At 40.6% G+C, this 19403-nt stretch overlaps 2 protein-coding genes across 2 annotated transcripts; one reads left to right on the top strand and one right to left on the bottom strand.

The window, feature by feature from the left end:
• Positions 1–497: 497 nt before the first annotated feature.
• Positions 498–3570, top strand: LOC306979699 (ras-related protein rab7). Its single transcript, XM_079578788.1, has 5 exons — positions 498–583; positions 941–1067; positions 2123–2341; positions 2831–2956; positions 3046–3570. Exons 1-5 carry the CDS (start codon positions 516–518, stop codon positions 3130–3132), a joined length of 627 nt encoding a protein of 208 aa, XP_079434914.1. The 5' UTR covers positions 498–515; the 3' UTR covers positions 3133–3570.
• Positions 3571–3717: 147 nt separating this feature from the next.
• On the bottom strand, positions 3718–17582 carry hcfc1a (host cell factor C1a). The gene is made up of 27 exons (XM_079578789.1): positions 17432–17582; positions 16242–16426; positions 15651–15799; positions 15403–15563; positions 15121–15329; positions 14706–14790; positions 14526–14632; positions 14258–14437; positions 13922–14149; positions 13687–13835; positions 13278–13457; positions 12980–13201; positions 12564–12668; positions 12256–12472; positions 11819–11955; positions 11133–11280; positions 10855–11060; positions 8535–9273; positions 8315–8460; positions 7900–8233; positions 7551–7820; positions 7368–7474; positions 7150–7284; positions 6881–7066; positions 6512–6809; positions 5287–5350; positions 3718–5207 (listed from the first exon to the last, which is right to left on the bottom strand). Exons 2-27 carry the CDS (start codon positions 16420–16422, stop codon positions 5171–5173), a joined length of 4980 nt encoding a protein of 1659 aa, XP_079434915.1. The 5' UTR covers positions 16423–16426; positions 17432–17582; the 3' UTR covers positions 3718–5170.
• Positions 17583–19403: the final 1821 nt, after the last annotated feature.

Genomic DNA, 19403 nt, shown 5'->3' with positions numbered 1-19403 from the left:
TAGTATAGTATAGTATAGTGTAGTGTAGTGTAGTATAGTATAGTGTAGTATAGTATAGTATAGTATAGTGTAGTATAGTATAGTATAGTATAGTATAGTGTAGTGTAGTGTAGTATAGTATAGTGTAGTATAGTACAAAAAGAACTCTGCTATGACAAGGTAAATGACAAAGTAAGCAATCTGTAGTACATTAGACCCTTTATAACATACTAGTCAACATAAGCACAACATGCTGTATACAAATGTGAGATCTGTACTGCCCTCTAGCGGTCAGCAGAGTAAATCATGGAGGCGTTTTAGTTAGATCATCCACGGGAAACAAGACAATAAAGTCCTTTATGAGTTTTTTCCCTCAAGCTTCACTACGCCTACAGGGATATTTGTATTTAATAGTACTATAAATAATGTAGGTGTAAAAATGATGGTATTGGTTTTGACCTGGGAGGAGATCTTAACACTTTCGCTATGCAGCCCTAGATTGGCACATTGCGCACGTGGACGCGGTGACAGGTCAAATGGCTGTGATCATGTCGGAAGGGAAAGACGCTGTTACCGTCAAACTTATCATCATAGGAAACTCTGGGTAAGGGCTGACAGAACGCTTATACAACATTACCCCGTCTCTACGCGTGTTTACTTTCACTTTCTTTCTGTTGTGCTGTTGGACTTTTTCTAAAACTCCAGATTTCTCAAGGGTTTTGTTTCATCCCAATGCGTGAATGTGTCTCTGTGTTTCTCTTTGTCTTTTCAATACAATTCTGCGACACTGCATGGTGATAAAACACTGTTGAATAAAGCGGCTCTAGAAGATGTAAAATACTTGGCCAAAACTGTTTACCTCAGTCTACACAAGGCAGCAGGTGCTTTCTGTCCCACAATATGCCCCCCTTCTGTTTTCCATGAGTCATGACAGTCTGTGCTGTTGTGTTGCTTTGCTCAGGGTGGGAAAGTCCTCCTTCATGAACAGATACGTCAACCACCGCTTCACCAACCTGTACCGGGCCACTGTTGGGACTGACTTCCTCTCTAAAACTGAGACAGTAGATGGAGTCAGTGTCACTATGCAGGTAAACACTGAATTAAGCACTTTTACCATGAGTAATTAAAGCCTACATGTATTTCTAAAGGTGCTACATTGACATTAACTTTGGTTTGAAGTTACAACCCAAGTAATCCCCTGTACTTTATATCAAACCTTTGATGTTCATAAGATAATGCTGTTTTCCAAAGATATTTGTTGTCAAAGGCCTGATTTTTTTCATTTGCCAACAATGAAAGGGGAAGCCACTAAATGTGTGGTCCAAACTCATTCGTAACTTTCCTAATACCTTTCTAGCATCCAAATTCTTTACAGGGACAAGTTTATAGGCACATTTCACAACTTGCAGGGTCACTTTTCAGGGTCACGTTCACAAAAATGAAATGAAAAATAGCTTGAAAGTTGCAATTGATACAAATGTTTCATAGTTTGATTCACACTGTTTTCCCTACAAGCATTTGAGTTTGCAATATACTAAAGGAGGATCAAATAATGTGCTTTGCATTTCTAGAAGTAAACTCAGGTATAGGTCCTTTAAGTACTTAGTCTTCAATAAAGGTTCTTGAGTCATCTTCTGTACTTGATACTTGACTCAAGAACCTTTATTGAAGATTGACACCTGTACGATAGAGCCTACACAGACATAAAGTACTTAGTCTTACCTTTGATTTTTGATTGCCAGCACACTTTTTCGCAATCTGCACCAAATTATAGCATGAAGGCCACACCGCGTAAACATTTCACCCAAAGTAGAATGAAATACAAGCTTTTATTTTATTACAAATATTTTCATAGTTGAGAAATACCTAAATAATGAGTTTATAAATGTGTGTTTGCTGTGAGTGGCTCACCACTTACTGGGAGCGTGTCGTCTCCAGCTCGTCTCCATGGAGATGTTGACTAAGGACAGGCAGTATATGAGATTTATATTGGCGAGATCCTCCTCCAAATCCATTCTTTGATTACTCACTGCAACAGCTTGCTGGTCTAGCTGGTCATGAGGAGCATGTTTGCCTAATAAGAGTGTGATCCAAAATGTTATGCCGTGTACCTTTAAATACTCGACTTAAATGTGATATACAGATGTGGGATACTGCAGGCACTGAAAGGTTCCAGTCCCTGGGCACCCCTCTGTACCGCGGGGCTCACTGCTGCATGCTGGTGTTTGACGTCACCTCCAGCACCAGTTTCTCTTCTCTGGAGCATTGGAGGAAGGAGTTCTTAATCCAGGGGGAACCAAAGGACCCTGACAGCTTCCCATTTATTGTACTGGGCAACAAGACGGACCTCCCTGATCGAGAGGTACACTGTAACGGTCTATTCGTTTGGAATGGGAACTTACTTGTATATTTTTTTTGCACATGACACACCCAAAGCGCCTCATACAGTAGTGTAGATTTTATTGTCTCACTCCACACATGGAGGAGCTGAGCTACATAGTTTGACACAAATGTGTACTTGATTTTGTAATAGTTATCTTCTAGAAACTTTAATTCCTGTATGCCTGAACAGTAAGGTAGGCTGAATTTAATAAAAGTAATGAAAATAATAAATATATGACCTTAAAAGTATATTTTATGAGATTACATCAGGGCCGTTGACAGACTTCCAGGGTAAGTTTCACTTTGAAATGTTTCAGCCACTGACATTCAAATGAAAACATTCAAATCATGTCCTATTGTATTATAGCAGAATGCAATGCTGCACCTGTTAGTAAACTTTTAAATTTGATTTTAATCTACTTTGTAACATCTTGCAAAAATGCAAAACCTGTAAAATGGGCGGTTGCAGGTGTCGTCGAGGCGTGCACAACAGTGGTGTGAGCAGTTTGGAGCAGAGTACTTCGAAGGAAGTGCTAAGGATGACATTGATGTGGAGAAGCCATTTCAAAGAGCAGCACACATGGGCTTACGCCAGGTTTGTGAGTGAAATGAAAACCAGAAAACCAAACAGATTTGTTTAACATGTTTATTTTTTGATGATAAAAGATACATTACTCCCTACAGTACAAAAAACACACATTGGAAAATACAGGACATTTCCAGATAACCTGCAAACAGCCAAGAGAAACTGGCAACAACTGTCAGTGCTGAGGACTCACCCAACCAAACACGGGTTCAAACGACCTCCGCACCACTGATGAAGACCTATCTAACCAAGGCGCAAAAAGAGTGACCCGGCAAAGGTACTGTGGAAGGAAAGGACACAATTGTATATCACGTGGAGAGAGGAACAAACTTTTTTTTTTTAACTTTTTTGAAAACCTTCAGCGTATTATCTAACTTAAGGCTTCACTACTGAAATACACTGCTTTTTGCATGCATGTCTAGTTTTGTTCAACAGACACACCGACACGCACAAAATTATGAATGCATATGAAGAAAGTTCATTTCATAGAAAGAGAAATCAGGAGAAACCACATACAGAGACCAAGTGCGAGCCCCAGAAAACACGGCTTAGCCTTGGCCACAAAATGATCTTGCTGGTTACCATCACAATTACATTGGCCCATACAAAGATTTACACTCCATTTCATCCAAAACCTCCCTGTACAAGTTGGTTGGGAAACAAATGAATCCTAGAGTGATTTTTTTTTGTGTGACAAAAGTTAGAACAGGGAGACTCTATATATTTATATATATTTGTTTTTATAAGCAAAGACACAAAAGGCAATTGAGATGACCAACATGTAAAAACAGCTTGTTAATTATATAAAAGGCTTTTTTTTCTTGCTCTATGAAGGAGCTAATTTACAAGTTTACATTGGCCACGCAAGCCTGCTTCCAATCCAAGATCCTTCAAAAACACGCCTTTCTCAATTAGGAGCACACCATTTGTTGTCTAAAAATACGAAGACGTGGAAGAAAACCATAAAATGTATTAAACTGATTCATACAGTGGTAGAAATAGGGATTCAGGTCTAATAATTGCCGTTCTAAAAATAAAATTGAGCATAAAAGCACAGGACAACCGATCAAAATACATATAACTAGAATAGGACGTCAAATGTTAGAATTGATCATACCCAGTTCAAGTCTCCGTTTGGCAAACACAGCGTGACAAAGACTGGGTACGATGTAGTAAACAAACCTTCTCTCCTTGGGTCCATGTCAAAAGTTCCCTTCACTCCTTTAACCTTTGCACTTCTACTTGGAACACATACTTTTCGTTTCATTAAAAAGGTCTTGCATACAACCAACCGATGCATAAAAAAAAAAAAATAACAGTGGTAACCTGAACACAGCCACACAATTTTCCACAAAGAAACTATGGGGATGAACTGTAAAAAAAAAAAAAGGTGTTTTAAAAATGCACACATACACACAGGAAGGAAAAGCTTACAAAATACAAAAATAAACTACACAAAAAAATCCGTCATTGCTTGCTAATTTTCGGGGAGGGTTTTTTGTGTGTGCCGCATGTCTCAGTCCTCGCAACATCATTCATCATCCTCTTCAGATATCCTTTGTCATTCTTCTCTCGTCCGCCACCAGTCCTCGTCTTGTGGGTTAAAAGCGCACAGTGATGACATAAACAGGAGTCGGGTCCAGAATTATGGCTGTACAGACTTGGTTCTTAATGGAGCAAAATTTCTTTAAACAAGAAATAAAGAAAAAATAATGATGTCCTTTTTTTTCCATCAAGGACAAGTGCTTTGTTTCCAAACGGATTATTTTTTTCTTTTCATCTCAGCTAATGCCTAATTAGCATTCTCAATACTGTACATCATTTCATGTAGTCTTTTTCTACATCTCCCATCCACACAAAAAAGGTGTCACTCTCAGGCTGGCATTCAGTTCATAAAAAAGAAAAAAGTTCATGTTTTTTTTCCTACAAAGCCAGACTACTGGAACAATCGGAGCTAAAAGGATAGCACGGGTACGACTTCAAAAAGATAATGTGCTTCTACGTTTGTTGCTCTAAAAACTTAAACAGGAAGAGAAGAACCTACAGAAGAGAAAAAAAACGCTCAGATTGACTTTGCTTCATAGTTTTGTCTCCATAGGATTCTTGATTGGAGATACAAGGATTAAAGATGATAGGATGAAGATAAAGTGTGGGGGGTGGCAGTCTTCTTGATAAAATAAAAGTAAAAAGGACTGAAGACCAGGAGTCTCTCTCTTGCAAAAATCACTGATCTGTCCTGGCTTTCTTTGGACCAGCCTTACTGCAAAAGCACACACACAAACGCTTTATTGATTTGAACTTTATCAAACTGGAATGGCCAAAGTACGGACAGCACTTACGTATCAGGAGATGTTCCTGGTCTTTTGGGAGCCGGTTTTGATGATGAAACATCTTTGCCAGATTCTGCAAGTACACACACACACAAGCACAGGTGTAAAGATACAGCACAACTATGCAGATGACACTCAGATCTAGGAGTCACTGACGGCAGGTGAACATGGGCCTGTCACTCTGTCACTGCATAGATCAAACAACTTTCTCCCACTAAACTCATTGGTGTTGTTAAACATTCAAAACTTGCTTATTCTCTCAAACCCCCCAAGCTACTGCCGCTAACCCGCTGTAAAAAGCAAAACGTAACTCCATCATATTAAATAGACAGACAACTTTCCTCATTCACATATACCCGAACTGAAGAGTGTCGGGAGGAGTCTATTTTTCCACAAACGGCTTAATGAGACTTAATCCTTCATTTACTAAATAATAATTTAAAAAAATTAATACATTTTGGTTTTTATTTGCATTTAACTCCCATATATTAATATATATAAATTAGAGTAAATGTGTAATAAAAGTGTAATTAAAAATGAAATATAGGCCTAGGCTAGTTAGATAGAGGCTATAATATTGTAGCCTCTATCTAACCTTTTTTTCCTTTCAAAGTCTGTAGTCTCTCAGTTTAGAAATTTAGGAGTGATCAGCAGCCTTTCATCATCTAAAAAAAAAAAACATTGCCATGATCAAAGGTAAACCAGACCTGGAGACTAAACCATGCATTCGTCTACAGCAGGTTAGACCAGTGTTTCCAGACCAGAGGTGGGTACTTGAGTAAAACTGAGTAGACTTTCTATATTAATTTCAAAGGAAAGTTAGTTTTAATTATGTTTTTCAGTAAAAGGTTTGAATTTGAGAATAATTTTGCTTCATTTTGAACACAATACAATATTAAATACTGAATAATCTTAGTTTAGTCGGTCACTTTGTAATAATATTGGCAATATCCTCGAGGTAGGGGGTACGGCTGCACTTCAGTTTGTGAATACTACAACTGAAAGTATTTTTTCTCCTCTTCTTTTCCTTCTACTCTTGCTTTTTACTGTAATTAATTTTTCTGTTGATGTTTTATGGACTGGTTTGGTCTGTTTTCTTGTAATTCATGTGACTGAAGCACTTTGGATTGCCTTGTACTGTATATGAATTGTGTCTACAAATAAACTTGTCTACAATCAATTATATAAAAATATTATAACTCAAAAATATTTTTTTTTATACATGTGTGCTCACCTTGTAACCATCGAACCTGAGTGGCAGGTCCGTAGCCCTTCTCATTTCGGGCAGCAATGCGAAAGATGATAGCTGGCTTGGTTGTGTAGTCGATGTGGGCATTCGAGAGGCTGGAGGACTGCACTAAACAGGAGGGACTGGGCCCACAGTAAACACGCATAAAGGCCAGTTGTGCTGGAGTGGAAGCTTTGGCCTCAGTAGTCTGGCTGCTCTGAATGGCCAGGTAGACTGAATATTCAATGATTTTTCCAGATGTGACAGAAGGCGGCTCCCAGGTCAGGTGGGCCCCATCTGGGCTCTGTTAAGACACACACATGCAATTAGTGGTGCTCTATTCAAATGTAACATGTGCAAAATTAATGTATTTACTTTGCTGATTTTGATGGCGCAAGGAGCTCCAGGGAAGCCAGGCAGGCAGGTTTTGAAAGCAGATATCTCAGAGAAAGCTCCCCGTCCACAAGCATTTATTCCTGCAACTCTAAATTTGTATGCTGTTCCAGGCTGGAGCTCCATTTTCTTCATTTGGCTGTAGTCTGGCATCACACCAGAGTCATCCTACCAAATATGAACGAATATTAAAAACCTAATCAAATAACAATGTTTTTTAAAGTGGGAAAAAGGGTATAAATGAAACATACATCCCCGAGGGAGTCATCTGATGGCACATAGTAGTGGGTGACAACCATATTCGTCACTTTAACTATTCCAACGTCAAACCACTGATTCTCCTTCTTTATAACTGGCTTTACTGGGGCTGGTTGAGGGGCTTGTTTCTACATAGACAAAAAATAAATCAGATCAGACATTTGTGAAGTATTATTTCTCTTAATTTTAGAAAAACCTCTGAGAGACTTACCTCTCCCTCTATGCCATTGGCAACCTCTGCGAGAGTCGCTGCTGCTTGCAGCTTGGCAGGACTTGCTACTGAAACAGAGGGTGCAAATGTGCTTGTTGGAGCCAGTGCTGCAAAAAAAAAAGCAATATTTATATTAGTATATAATAGTCTCAGACTGAGGGCAATCAGAGATCCTTTTCTTACCACCAGTATGCGGGAGCAGAGATGCTACTGCACTTGTGACTGCAGCAGCCATTTCATTATGTCCATTGCTTTCAACTGAAGGGTCATTGAGGCTGTCTGCAGGGGCTAGTCCTTCAGTGGGCATACTCGTGTCCGCTGCACTCTGCTGAGAGGAGGCGTGTGCTTCTTGGAGCTGTTGCTGTTGCTGAACCAATGCTGCCAGCTCCTGCTGCGTTAGCATTATCGGGATGTTGGTGGTTTGCTGACTCTCTCCAGCAGAGTCCCCTTCACCTAAACGCAAACAAAAGACATTGACAAATCAACACTTACCCCCAAAAACATTGTCACTTTCAGGCAGTACTAGACTTACTCATGACCGCTTGCTGAGCAGCCTGGAGAACAGCCTGAATGGCCAGTGCCTGAGCTTCTTCTGTGGCTGCTGCCTGAGCAGCAGCTTCAGCAGCTGCAGTAACAGCCAACTCTTCATCGGAAAGTCCTGTCACCATAACTGTAGTGCCTTGACCCTCAGACATAAGCTCAGGGGGCAGGTTCAGAGTAGTGGCTGAGGTCGTCTCTCCCTCAGTCTCCATGGCAGTGGCTTCGTCTGCAGGAGCAACAGCAGTAGACGAACTCTCTTCAGTTTGCATGGGTTCCCCTGTCGAGCTTGCAGCTGTATTTGCAGCTTCAGCGATGGAAGAGATGGACTAATAGAATAAAGTAAAAAAACAAAAGGTCAGAATTAATACCCATTTTAATGAGGACATACAGTACAGAAGTGTCCTTACAGGTACAGAAGGTCCTGGAGCTGGTGTAGACTGCGTTACAGTGGTAATGGCCCTTCCCTGGGTAGTGCTCGCGACACCTGCTGCAGTGGCTGTGGAGGCCTCCTCTGCGCTGCTTGTAGCAGCTGTTCCTTCATCTGTTTGTTGTGCTACAAACAAAGCAAAAGGCTCATTTACAAATGTAGCTCCTGCCATTTGAGTAATATTATATAGATGCACATGCCTGTGCCCTCAGTGGTCTCCATGTTGCAGGTAGCTGTGGTGGCGGTGTTGGTGGTCCCCGTCTCGTGCGTTTCACAGGGCGGATTGGAGCAGACCCTCTGGGCAAGGCCTGATGCTGTGCTCGTCTGGTCAGCTGCCATACTGGATGTGGCAGTTGATGGGGTGTTTGTGGTTCCCGTCTCATGGGTTTCACATGGTGGGTTGGAACATACCCTCTGAACAGTTTGTGTTTGGTCAGAACTCATGTTGGACGAGGCCTGTGTTGCGGTGTTTGTGGTAGTAGTTTCATGCGTCTCACACGGGGGGTTAGAACACACTTGCTGGACTCCTCCCATGTTTGCAGATGCTGTGGTAGTTGTGTTTGTTGTGCCAGTTTCATGAGTTTCACATGGAGGGTTGGAGCACAACCGGGGTGCCGACATATTTGCAGAAGCGGTTGTGGCCGTGTTGGTGGTTCCAGTTTCATGGGTCTCACATGGCGGGTTAGAGCACACCTGTCCTGCCCCGATGGGGGCAGACGAGGTTGTGGCTGTGTTGGTGGTTCCCGTCTCGTGGGTCTCACAGGGTGGATTTGAACACACTAATGTGACCGTCCCAGAGCCATCCCCAGATGCACCAGCTTCAGTGGAACTGGGCTGCTCTGACGTTGGTGAAGCCAGGATAGATACAGGGAGGTCTTGTACAGGCTGAGCTTCAACTCCACTTGGAGTAGTAATAAGAGTTACCTGCGTTGGCTGGTTCTGGGGCAAAAATAAAGGTTGATAAGTTAAGTCAATAGAACAAAAATACAGGTGTCAGTGTGCTGCCAAGCGGAATGGACGATAAGTTAGCATTTGACATTGACACCCACATTTTAGCCACATGAGGGCTACATTAATACTAAGCACAACCACATTTTGATGAGGATTATTAACACAGGTCAAGCTTACAAAAGACATCATGGCATACTATGCCATTCAAGTTTTAATGCTAATGCTAATACTAACACTAAAACCAATAGCTTTACATTGCATTATTCATTCACTCCATACTCTGTGGTGGTAAGCTATTTGGGACCATACCAATAATCTGCTGCCTAATTTTTAAGATGCTCATAAAAGGTCTGACCTCTTGTACCTCCCGCCACAAGAACAGGTTTTTCCCCTCCACCATCAGACTCATGAATGAAAACAAGACCAACAAGACCAATAACTCTATATCAGACTCATGAACCAATAACCTGTTCCAGCCATTTGCACTGCTCTATTGCTCTATGTGGTCTGTCCACTTAATGCACCTGCACATCTGTAAGGACACACAAATGTGACTCATGCTGTTGTTCTATGTCAAAAGGTTGTCTTTATAATTTTGTGGTATTTTTTTTTTAATGTTATTTTATGCATGCGCTTATAACCTTATAGTTTTAAAGTTTTATGGCTTATTTTTACCTCAAGTTTGTGTTACACGTTTTATGTTTCATGTTGCATTTCCTAGTTTTTGAACATGTTCTCAAACAATGGCAATAAATACCATTCTGATTCTGATAAGACCAGATTGCATTGATTCTGCCACTTCAGCTTGGTGCCTACTGCAGCTTGTGACCACTGCACATTCACAAGCTTTTCAAGTATTCTATTGTATTCTAGTGAAACGTCTCCCATGAAGGGAGAGCAGTAACTTTAACATCAGTCGCCTTAACATTTCTCCGCAACAATGTGAAATAGGTACTGTACACGCGTTAAATTTAACACACACATAGCAAGTCCTATATTTGTGAATATGTCATCAAAGCGAAAGGATTATTGCATTGATGTTGATAGGCTGGAAATGCATCCATTCACAAACTATTCTGCGCATCTTAGGTTTGGAGTTAATTAACAAATTAGCCTGATGTAGGAGTGAGCGTCTTCCGGGACGGTCTCTTTCATGCGCAAACTTTTATTTGTCTGCCGTCAGTGAGATTTCTTCTCTCAATCCACGTTTTTAGCATAAGCACAACAAAAGGCAACTCGTGCAACACGTTTGATTGGATCTTGCCCTCCCATCTATTATTATTTATTCTATAGACTAATACTTACAAATAAAAACAAAAATAAAAAAGGAATGATGATTTTAAAAAAAGTTATAAGAAAATATTGGATCAGCAGAGTGACTTCTGAGAGATAACCATAACCTACAGTGCTTTGAGAAAGATGAACAAAACAACGTATGATAATAGATTCAATATATACTTTGAGGTTTTGAGAATATTAAAAAGAAAACACCCCATAATCTGGCATTGTGAAGAAATGCAAACTCTAGAAAGGTCATAGCTTTTGGCCGAGTAAAGCCGGGTTTCTCACCTGCATTGTGATGGTGGAGGCAGAGGTCAGGCTGGTCTGAGCTGCTGTCACTGTAATGGCAGTCGGCTTTATAACCTGACTTGACAGTGTGGATATGGTCCCCAGAGTGGTGATGGGGGTAACCAACGATGCAGCAGAAGTGTCTACGGTGCCCCCAGCCAGACTGGTTGAGACTGTTCCTGTAACCGTTCCAAGAGTAGTGACGCCTAAGAACATGAGACAATAAAACCTGATGAGATGTTCAGATTCTCCAGAAAGAAAGTGCACTTAATTTCTACCTGTGGTCCCCTTGACAACGAGAGTAGTGACGGTGGGTTTAACTGCTGACATAGTCACTGGAGTAACCAGACGAACGCCACCCACTGTGCTCATGGGGAGAGTGCGTAGAATAGTTCCTGGTTGTCCATGAGCACCTTTCAAAACCACCTGGGAAATATAGATGGTAGATGTTTTACTTAAGTTAGTAAGCATAAATGCCACAAACACCAATTGACATGCTGGGTATTTGTCGTTTCCCGGTAGGCCACAGGACTTTTGGGCCGTAAGGGAAGTAAAAAAAAGAAAAGAATAACGTACTCCCAAAAACTTGTGCTACATGTTTTAACTGGGCTGCTGTAAAGAAGTGGACCAAAAAAGGCAGTTGGGGTTGAAAAAGAAAGACAATGGCAACCCATGTGTATAAAGTGGATAAATAAGAGATGTAATTTACATTTGCAGCCCACGTGTGAAAATAAAGTATCATCAAGTGGGTGCAATCCCATAAAAATGTAATTCTATGGAAAACAACTTCATATATGAGCTAAATCTCTGCAAAGAAAGCTGATCTATAACGATAAAACTTCAGGGCCAAGCAAACCACTGCCCACACCCAGTGTGATGTTAAGCATGATGGCTTGCATATGCATAGACAGCTATTGCCTATTTGGCCATAAACCACCAGACCTCAGCATAGAGGCTTTTTTACCTGTGTCAGTCCTTGTTGACCAGCTGCAGTTGCCAATTTTGGAACTGCAGTAATAATTTTGCCAGGCGTTCCAGGGGTCATCACCTTTGTTGTAAGGATTGTAATCGGTGATTTTAGGCTCGTGCTGCTGGTTACTCCTGAAGGGACAAGAGTGTATTTAAAATTAATACTTTTCTGGTTACAATCATGCAACCATTTCCCTAAGATGTGCTAAAATGCTGAAATTCTATTCCTTTGCAACAATTAGCATTATTGTGCTCGGTTTCATCAAACTCATCAGTCATGGTCCCCTCAAAAACAAGATGGCACATCTCATCATTCCATCAAACAAAATTTAATAAGTGTCAATGATTCAAGTTGGCAAATTTCAATATTGCAAACATAAAACAAATTTCTAACATATTTACATAACATTAAAACAATATTACAGGTCTGACCTGTGGCTCCAGCCTGAGACATAATGGCAGACATCGGGATGGTTTTAATGATGGTTGTTCCTTGCTTGGTGGTAGTTGGCGAGACGCCACTGATGTTGAGGATTGTGGGCTTGTTTCCTGCACCTCCTGCCTGCGATGTTGTGATGATAGTTGTGGGCTTACCATCAGCTGAGGTCACCAGTTTTAGAATAGTTCCGGCTGGAAGGGGACCCTTTGTCTGACAAAAGAACAAATTATGAAAACCACCTGGAAAAATGTGTGGTGCCTTTCAGGCCGTCCGTTTGCCTGCACTCATTCACACAGCTTACCTGTAGGATCTGTGCGAGTGGGTTGGAGGAAGCCTGGCCCGTGACAGCTGATGTCTGCACCGGCTTGGTTTGTACCACAGACATCATCTTGCCAAGGTTGGAGATCTGCCGACATAGGAAAGACTCAATTTCATGAGTTAAGAGAAAACATTTCACGACATAGGAGTGTAGTGTAAAACTAACTTTATGGGGATATTTTTAATTTATGTAGTTTAAAAATGCCTAATCTTTACTCACTCCCTCCTTGGTTTACAGCACAATGACACACAATGATGACAAGAATCAAAATGTTATGATATTAAAAGGACTATGCACCTGCAGTATTACAGGCACTAGTATGCATATAAGGCATGTTCTAAATGTTGGTCCAGTGTTTAGGTCAAAAAACAAATGAACAAAGAACATTTTTCTTTTACCAAAGTTCCACCACTCCCCATGGTGAGGGGACTCTTGACCAGCGTGATCGTCTTGGTAACCCCACCAACCACAGTGGTGACCACTTGGGCCTGCTGGGCCACAGTAACAGCACCAGACTTGTGGACAGTAATAATTGGTCTGGTTGTGGTAGGCGAGGCTCCAGTGGCTGTGCCAACCTGGGCAGCAGCAGTCTTGAGCATTCGAGTAGCTGGGTTGCTCACCTAGAAAAAAGGTACAGAGAAAATGTGTTTATCATATATTAAAAACAAAACAGAAGCAAACTGCTGCTGTACATACCATCATCGGGGAGGCCATTTTGACAGTAGTTGTGCCAGGAGAAACTGCCATCGTCTTCAGTATAGTAGCACCTGCTGGGACATTGAGCACCGTACCCGCTGATGGAGGAATTTTCTGTGTAGCTGCTGCAGCTGCTGCTAAAGCTGCCATGCCACTCATTTGAGGGCTGCTTCCAATTGGCTAAAACAAAACAAAAGTACAAGGTTACTCTCATTAGTGAGCGACAGTGGCTCACAAGGTTGTCGGTTCAAATGTCAGCTTTTCAGTCAGAGACAGTGAATGAATAATATTGTAGCACTTTGATAAACTTTTATAGGTTTGAAAAGTGCTTAACATGTGCAAGTCCTTACTATTGTTACAAGTTGTTGTGATGGCAGACAAACATTAAATAAGTAAAAAATACACTCACTGATCCTTGAGTGGTCTGAGCCGGAACAACCATTCTTACACCCGGGGGAAGAGATGTCAATGTTACAGGGGACTTCCCGGGCTGGTTGGGGCGAACTGTAACAATTGAAGTTCCAGTGGCAGACTGTTGTGCTGCAACCTTTAAAACAGCTATATGACACAGAAGATGACATAAAAGTGTAAGTATTAATCTTATAAGGAATTCAGGTATGACGATTGATTTATTTCTCCATTACCCTGTGGAAGGCTTTGAGCAACGCTGACTGCTGCGGCAGGACTCTTCGGGGCGTTCACTGGTTGGGATGGTGTTGCACTCACTGCAGGTGAAGCTGGTGTTGCAGGGATGTCATATTTTTGTAGCTGCAACAAATAAGTATCAGCAGTAGAGACCGCTCCCCAGCTCACCTCCAGTGAGTTTGTGTTGGCACGGACCAACTGAACTCTTGCAGGAGCATGTGGCCGTTCTGAAAACAGAACGCAGATTTCAAAACTCACAACAGCCCTCCAAGTATTATCACCCATGCATCAAGTAACAGAAGCTAAAATACCAAAGCAAGGTCCTGAAAACATACCTGTTTCTAGATACCATAAGTCTTTACAACACACTTGGTTGTTCCAAGCTTTACGATAGCCATCGCGCCCACTCCAAACATAAAGACGAGAATTAATCGAAACAGCACAGTGGCCTGCACGAGCCCTAGGGATGTTATCCTCAAGAGTGTCCATCAGAACTGTTTCCCAACACATGGAATCTATGGAAATGATTACAACATGAAACACACACTAAAATACTACCACCCCATGTTCAAGGGCCAAGCTGTTAAAACGACTTCAACTAACCAAGATTTAGACAAGCCAGTGTATTGGTACACTTCCACTCTTTTTCATGTGTTGCGACTTTGACATCATCCATTACCAATGGAACCCATCCACCAAACACATACATCCTGAAAAAATATTGAAATGTGTTTATAAATATAATCATTAAAAACAGGTAATTGCATTTAAACATTTCCGCACTTGTTTGTAATGGTGGTGGCCGAGTGAAGACTTCTAGGCAGTGGTGCTGTGCCACTCACGGATGGTTTATTCCATGTAAGTGTATCTGAAAAATACAGTACAAATACAGTTATTCAATACCATAATGAGTGTGAGGCCAAATGAAGCAGGGCTCGGATAAAGTAATTAAGCAATATTGTGGCAAGGGCGACAGAAAAAAATCAAATGAACACAAATTTTCATTTACAATGTTATGATCACCAATTTCATATCAATTGTTTGTCTTTGGCATTTTAATTACTACTATGGTTGGCTGTTCCGAGGGGAGGCTTCTTTCGATCAATACCTTTCAGGTTCCTCTCCTCTATACCAATTCATTAATTTGCATACCATAAAAATAGACTGACCAACCAACTTTACACCCACATTTTCTTACCAATATCAAGTGTCCACAGATCTCCAAGACGGCAACCACTCATTCCTCCATAGATTATTAATCGTGATTTTCTACTTGTCTTTTCTGTGTATACAACAGCTGTGTGGCTCTCGCGTGGAGGAGGCAGAACACCATATGTTATTGGAATATCCCATCCAACAACACTGGAACCAGGGCGTAGCTCCAGTGTGTACAAGTCATTTAGATACCTGAAGAAAAAATATATATATATAATTTTACAGTATAAAATTCTAAATTACCTAAACACAATTACAAATATACCTGGGAATGTTGTTTTTAGGATCCTCACTGTCATTGGCAAGGCCACCAAATAGGTAGCATTTAGTGCCCACAAGTGAAAAACTGTGCCCAAGCCGAGGACAGGGAGGGGGACCATTCTTGGGGTTTTTAGCCTTTAACTTTTTCCATTCCCATCTGCTGGCCTAAAATAAATAAATATAAAACAAAAGAAATGGATAACACACACAAATACAGCAGTCAAATTGAATTGTCTTAAGCAATATAATTACCTGCAGTTCATAAAGATCATTGCTGTACTTCCCATACTCCACCATGCCACCAAACACCAGCAATCGAGTGCCATCACAAACAAAACCATAAGCAGCACAACCAGGGGGGATGTCGCCACGAACTGCTGGTATGAACCACTGATTGGTAGCTAAAATATAAATTGACAAAAAAAAAAAAATCATAATACAAAATGTTATTTCTTACAACTTGCAATTATGCTACAAAACGTATTTCTATAGACTTGGAATTTTTTTTATAGATTAAACAGTATATTACTCTTACATTCTGTACAGATATAGCTGTGAGATGAGCTTATAAACAAACAAAATCGACCAGCCCGCCTTTTTTTAAATGCATTGAGAGGTTTTGTCCAGCAGAGGGGGCACTTTGATACACGCTCTGTTTGGTCTTTCAAAGCCGGCCTTGTACTTGTACCCCCTCACTAATATTAAAAAGCGAGTGTGTCAGACATTGAACCAAAACGAAAGGTACAGAGCTATATCTATATCGGTCTTGCTTGTAAACAACTGTAACGTTGCTTTAGAAAACATCCAAGTGTGTTACACTGAGCCCAGATATATTCAACTCACCTGTATTGTAGACATGCAATTCATCCACTATTCCCTCGTTCCCCCCGCCGAAAACAACCATAAGTTCTTTGATGGCCACAGCTCGGTGTCCGTGTCTGGGCCGGGGGACAGGACCAGACCATCCCAGGACCCGCTTCCACCGCGGCTGCAGGACTGACACCCCGGAGCCCGGAACAGACATGATTCTGTCGGTGGGAGAAAAAAAATGCTCGGTTTGTTGCGTTTACTAATCACAACATAACTTTTGCAACGTGCATAACAATGAGCATTAAACAGCAATTGGCAAAGCATTTTGTAAATAAAAACATTATAGTTACATGCATAGCACCAGGGCACATTTAAGGTAAATCCAATACCAACAGAGAATCGGGTTGAATATAAAATACAAAATTTAAAATTGCAAAATAGAGGCAGGCATCCAGAACCAAACAAACCCCGCTAACACACTTTTGCCCAGCAGAAAAATGGCGGAAGCAAACGAACAACAACGATACAGTTATTTTAGCCTTGCTTAGTAAGTAGTACTTTAAAAGGTCAAACGGAAAGACCAAGTTTATTCCAAGCACTACTGTCACAACAACAGCGCACTTTTAATTCAAAAATGTCATTGGTTTGCAAGTCTGCTGTTTTCATGCCTCTCTGGGAGTCGCCATATTGTAGCTAGTAAGCTAGGTGATCTTTCCGTTCAAGCTACTTCGATATTTATGCATCAAATGTGTAAAAACATACATAGACAGTTGTAAAAACTCCCAGCAATACATTCTTAACCCCACGTCTGGTATTTGTTAAAACAAACTTATTTACGCGGTAGCCTGCAATACTTACTATGCTTTAGTAAGTAGCTACATTCCGTTAGCGTTACAAGCTAGCCACTTTGCCGACGCTAGCATCGTTAGCATTACGACTGGCATCTATCAAATACTTACAATAAAATATAAATAAACAGTGATGTTAAGGCTTATGCACAACGCACCACATATAATTGGAGTTGCAAAGCTTCATCTAACATGCATCTATATTTAACTTAGGTGCATAAACAAAGTGTTATTATGTTTCATGCCGTCTCTGGAAGCAGCCATCTTTCGACGATCGGCCTACTTCTACAGCTCCCACAAGAAAAATGGCCGGGCGGTTTGCCACAACAAAGCTTTACAGCGCTCAAAAACGTAATAATTTTGTTTTCTACTTACTTATTTCGGTGCAGTGGTTGCGGAAACACGTACACGGTGTTTGTTATTGCAAAAATAAATCAAATTCATTCGATTTGTGCAGAAGTATTTCCTCTCATGCCTGCCTGGAAGCTGCCATCTTCTTGACAACTAGAGGCGGAGGAAAATGGAGAGTTGGCGTCACCCAAAGTAAATATGGCGACAGAGTCCCGCTCGCAGCTTCATTCAGAATCTTTCTTCATTATTTTCCCCTTTCCTTTTTGGTTATGTCCAAATACAGTGCTCTGTGTTTGAAAGCACACACAGACAGCACCGGGACTCCTATAATCAGATCATACTAAAACTTTTAACAAATTACAGCAACTTGTATCGTATTGTAAAGGTTATTGTCCCTTACTAAAGATGGCGACGCCTGCACAGGAACCAATTAAAATTCAAACAATTCTGGGGGAACAGTAGACTTGCTTGTGTTTTTAGAGACATACTTTTGTTTGATTTCAACCCGATGTAGTAAAAAAAAAATAAAAAAAAAAAAAAAAATAGGGTCACATTTCGTAGTTTGCCGCAATTTTACTCGGTTAACTTAGCGCATCTTTGTGATCAAACCAATGGGCAACGGACATAGAAAATGCCACGCCCACAGTTCACAGCGCCCTCTACAGGTGGTTCTAACATGGTCGTCAAGTAAGGACCATAGACATAATTGACCATAGACATAATAGCATATACTATATATCATTTCTAAGCATTGTTGTGTTTTTTGTAGTGATGGGATTTATTTATAGCTTGAGTTTTTCTAAGAGCTGCATGAAACAAGTAAATTTCTCCATTGTGAGATCAATAAAGGCTATCTTATCTTTTAATTACGCGAGCCTGATTACACACAGTATTTAATACGTGATCAGCAAAAGGCACACTTTTTGAAATAAATAAATAATCTAAAATACCAATGGAACTGAAATAAAAATGTAGCCTTTGAAAAGCATGTTTATGAATCCAATATTGTGCCACAATTAATAAAAAGAGGCTGCAACTGTCTGACAAATCATTTTTAGTACACTAAGTTTTAACTTTTGCTCAAAAAGCTTTCACTTGTGTTGCCTGCTCCATTGTTGGGCTGATTCGGATGTTTGTTCGGGGTAGTTCTGGGTAAAATTGAAAATTTAATGGCTTGTGTCCTCAACATTCAGCTTAAGGCAGCTGAGGAGTTGTGATTGTAGAGCCTCTTTAAACCCTAAGAAAATGCTACTCTTCCGTTAGTTATGTCAAAATAAAACAAATCAAGATTCAATCAAAAGAAAGTTCAGAAATTGACAGAAGTAGGCTAGACTGTAAAATTATTGTTATCCTTATATGAAGGAAAGAAGAACTTAATTGTCACAATTGTACAACAAAAATGCGTAGATCAGATGATGGTTAGTCCTGAGGGCCAACTTGACCAGCATGTTTTTAGAGGTAGGGGAAACCGGAGAACCCGTTGGAAACCTACGCAGACACGCGGAGAACATGCAAACTCCAAGTTCCAGACAATCAGATCTCACAGCCTGTGCTTCATTTGTAAATTTGTATTTTCAGGAACACTGTTGGTCTGATGTGATGGATTCGGGGAACAGGCCAAAACATTTGCCGGATCACTCTCATTAAACACCATCATATCAGATCAAATCTTTGCCGAATCCCCCTAAATATTTCCCAGATCCTTTACCCTGAAAAACTGAAAATGTTTCAGGGTGGATCAAATGAAGCACTGCTCACAGCTTCCTGCATAATGTTACATGGTAAAAAAATGACAAAGATGTACTGTATAAAAGCATCTTTTTTGTGCCAAGGGAGAGGGAAGCGATCCAAAATGTAGTCATTTATATATAAGATTTGTGTATTTAAATATATAATTTGAGGTTAATTTATTAAGTGACTCTATCTACAAATGTGGATACGTTTGCCAATCAGGTCAAGATGCGCAGGTAGATCATCTAAGTCACATAAACCTTTA

The sequence above is a fragment of the Gobius niger genome (genome assembly GCF_951799975.1).
Source record: "Gobius niger genome assembly, chromosome: 20".
NCBI lineage: Eukaryota > Metazoa > Chordata > Actinopteri > Gobiiformes > Gobiidae > Gobius > Gobius niger.
The sequence above is the reverse complement of the archived record's forward strand: the minus strand, read 5'-3'. Positions and strand labels throughout refer to the sequence as shown.

Bases quoted from the DNA above. Each gene is read 5' to 3' on its own strand.
- LOC306979699 (XM_079578788.1), top strand. From the start codon at position 516: ATGGCTGTGATCATGTCGGAAGGGAAAGACGCTGTTACCGTCAAACTT. The intron at 584-940 runs GTAAGGGCTGAC...TGCTTTGCTCAG, and splicing joins ATCATCATAGGAAACTCTGG to GGTGGGAAAGTCCTCCTTCA. The intron at 2,957-3,045 runs GTTTGTGAGTGA...TACTCCCTACAG, and splicing joins CACACATGGGCTTACGCCAG to TACAAAAAACACACATTGGA.
- hcfc1a (XM_079578789.1), bottom strand. From the start codon at position 16,422: ATGTCTGTTCCGGGCTCCGGGGTGTCAGTCCTGCAGCCGCGGTGGAAG. The intron at 15,564-15,650 runs GTAATTATATTG...TATTTATTTTAG, and splicing joins ATGATCTTTATGAACTGCAG to GCCAGCAGATGGGAATGGAA. The intron at 9,274-10,854 runs GTGAGAAACCCG...TTTTTGCCCCAG, and splicing joins CCTCCACCATCACAATGCAG to AACCAGCCAACGCAGGTAAC.